The following is a 2,811-nucleotide window of genomic DNA, read 5'->3' as shown; positions in this document are numbered from 1 at the left end:
TTCTCTTCATGAATAGAATGATTTGTTCTAATGGTGTTTGTAAATAGGATCTCAAGTCCGCATCTTGTACAGCAATTAACCACTAGGAAGAATATATGTAGTGTGTTATTTGTTGAATCTGTACTTTCGATTTGATTTGAAACTCTCATTGCTGTTTATCAATAAAATTTTGAAAAAAATAGATATTTGGATTGTTTTCACTTTATTATTATGAATAATGCAGGGATGAATGGGCATGTACAAGTTTTTGTATAATAGATAGATAGATATAGATATAGATATATATTCCTCTTTTCTCCTTTGTAAACATAGAAGTAATGTTTTGGCAAAATGTAATTAAGGACCCAAATGTATAGTAAATACTGGGAATTGGGAAAGGCATATTCTACTGGGAAAGAGTATGGGATAGGGAAAAGGGAAAGGAAGGAATGGACAAGGAAAAAAAAAGAAGAGGAAAAACTGGAAGCAGTGTTTGTAAAGAAAGGCAGAAAGGTTGAAGGGAAGGGAGGAGAATGCAAAAAAAGAAGCACAAATATTTTGTGTACAGGAAAAATTTCCCTATGCTGAATATTATCAGTAATTACATCTCCTTTTTTGTGTTTTTAGATCAAATTCAAGATCTTGCACTTGTCAGGCAAGCACTTATGTTGCTGAGATATATCCCCAGCCTGAGTGTTTACATTTAAATTATCAATGAAACCTTTTAAAATGAACAAAGAGCAACAAAGAAAAGTAATTCTTTTGGATCACATGATAAACTAAATTTTCCAGAAATTACCAGGCTTTTCCAAAGGAGCAACACAACTTCACATTCGTATTAGGAGTGTGTGTTTTCTTTGCTCCACATACTCACTGACACTTGATATTGTATTTTATTAAATCATAATCTTAGTGAGTGTAAAGAGGTATGTTATTGGAACTTTGACTTAAGCTGTTGCACTCTGGACTATTAATTAAGGACCTCAAATCCATTTAGTGATGAGAAATAATTCATGGGCTCCTATACATACAGGGGAACAGTGTTATGAATGTGGATGAATACATAAAGGTGAGACTGAGGGACAAAGTGTGTAGTAATCATTTTTGTATTTAAGACTGGAGGATTTTATATATTTTTAACTAATTAAATCCCCATTTCCCTGGGGGCCACTTCTACTGCACAATATAATCTTTTTGAGAGCTTCTTTTACTTCTCGGTTCCTCAGACAGTAAATAATGGGGTTTAAGAGTGGAACAATGACAGTGTAGAGAACAGAGACCACTTTGTTGCAATTGTAGGCATACATGAGCTTGGGACGGGCATATGTGAAAAGAGTTGTGGAGTAAAAGAGGATTACAACTGTTAGGTGAGAAGCACAGGTGGAGAATGCTTTTTGACGACCCTGAGCAGAGGGTATCTTGAGGATGGTGGTGAGGATGATGACATAAGATGCCACCACTACACAAAGAGGCACAACAATAACCATGAGGGCCAAGAAAAAGTCTACCAGCTCGGCTTGAGAGGAATCCTCACAGGAGACATTGAGCAGTGGAGAGATATCACAAAAGTAGTGATTGATCTGAGGGGTGCCACAGTAGTGGAGTCTGGCTATGAAAACCAACTTAATCATGGCAGTCATGAGACCACAGGACCAGCACCCCCCTGCCAGCACACCACAGAGCTGGTTGGTCATGATGACTGGATAGCGTAGTGGATTACAGATGGCTTCATAGCGGTCAAAGGCCATGATGGCAAGAAGTATGTACTCAGTGCAGACAAAAGTCACAAAGAAATACAGCTGAGTCATGCAGCCATTGAAGGAAATGCTCTTGTTATGGCTGAGGAAGTCTACCAGCATCTTGGGACTAATGACTGTGACATACCACATCTCCAGGAAAGAGAGGTGGCTCAGGAAGAAGTACATGGGCTTGTGCAGCTGTGCTTCACTGCAGATGGCGAGGATGATGAGAAAGTTCTCTAACAATGTCAGCAGATAGGCAGCCAGGAAAACAGAGAAGAGGAGAAGCTGCAAGGCAGGTCCTGTTGGAAATCCCAGCAGAATGAAGTAGGTTGTTGCTGTATGATTATCTGCTTCCAGAGCCTTAGTGGTCATAGCCAGCTGTAAAAACACAGAAAGTCAGACTTTTTCATGACCAAATCACCAGCCTACACTTATATTTATTGATAATCCCCCACCAGGTAATTAGCTAATTAGCTAATTCATAGATAATTCATCACAATAGGTCTGTCCTTTATATATTTGTCTTTTCTTGAATTATGACGAAAAACAATAGTTTTGAACAAAGGTGAACTATAAGGAGCTTTTATTTTAATTTTTTTCAGATTATTTCAAGAGCAATAACTTGTCCAAGGTCCAATGGAAGTGAAAGTAGAGATGCCTCTTGCTGAGATATAATCTTTCCAACATGTTGCTGTTGGGCATGGAAAGGTGGTCTCTACAGCACCTTCTCTTTGCAGACAAAGCATACACACTCACTGCATGTGGAAAGTGACAGAAAGCAAAATCTATCCTTTTCTAAGGGCTGGCCAAGTAGCTCAGCAGATTAAAGTGGCTACCTACAAGCAGACACAGGGATGGGGGCTCATCTTCAGGGCAGCTGTGCTGGCCCTGCTCCCAGGGCACACTGAGATAGCAATTGAGACTGGTGACATGCACCTGTAATCCCAGCTCTTAGGAGGCTGTAAACAGGTGGATTGCTATGAGTCCTATCTAATAGTGAGACCATGAACACAATAGAACCTTCCCTAAAATACAAAAAGAAAAAAAAAAGGAAAAGAAAGAAAAAGAAAAAGAAAACACACACACACAC

At 39.1% G+C, this 2,811-nt stretch overlaps 1 protein-coding gene across 1 annotated transcript; it reads right to left on the bottom strand.

Annotated features, from left to right (window-relative positions):
- Window positions 1–1,115: 1,115 nt before the first annotated feature.
- LOC101575494 (olfactory receptor 6Y1) lies at window positions 1,116–2,093 on the bottom strand. Its single transcript, XM_004639960.1, has one exon. It carries the CDS (start codon window positions 2,091–2,093, stop codon window positions 1,116–1,118), a length of 978 nt encoding a protein of 325 aa, XP_004640017.1.
- Window positions 2,094–2,811: the final 718 nt, after the last annotated feature.

Source organism: Octodon degus, unplaced genomic scaffold (assembly GCF_000260255.1).
Source record: "Octodon degus isolate 3935 unplaced genomic scaffold, OctDeg1.0 scaffold00116, whole genome shotgun sequence".
NCBI classification, from domain to species: Eukaryota; Metazoa; Chordata; class Mammalia; order Rodentia; family Octodontidae; genus Octodon; species Octodon degus.
The sequence above is the reverse complement of the archived record's forward strand: the minus strand, read 5'-3'. Positions and strand labels throughout refer to the sequence as shown.

Excerpts from the sequence above, each read along its gene's own strand:
- LOC101575494 (XM_004639960.1), bottom strand. The coding sequence starts at position 2,093 with ATGACCACTAAGGCTCTGGAAGCAGATAATCATACAGCAACAACCTAC.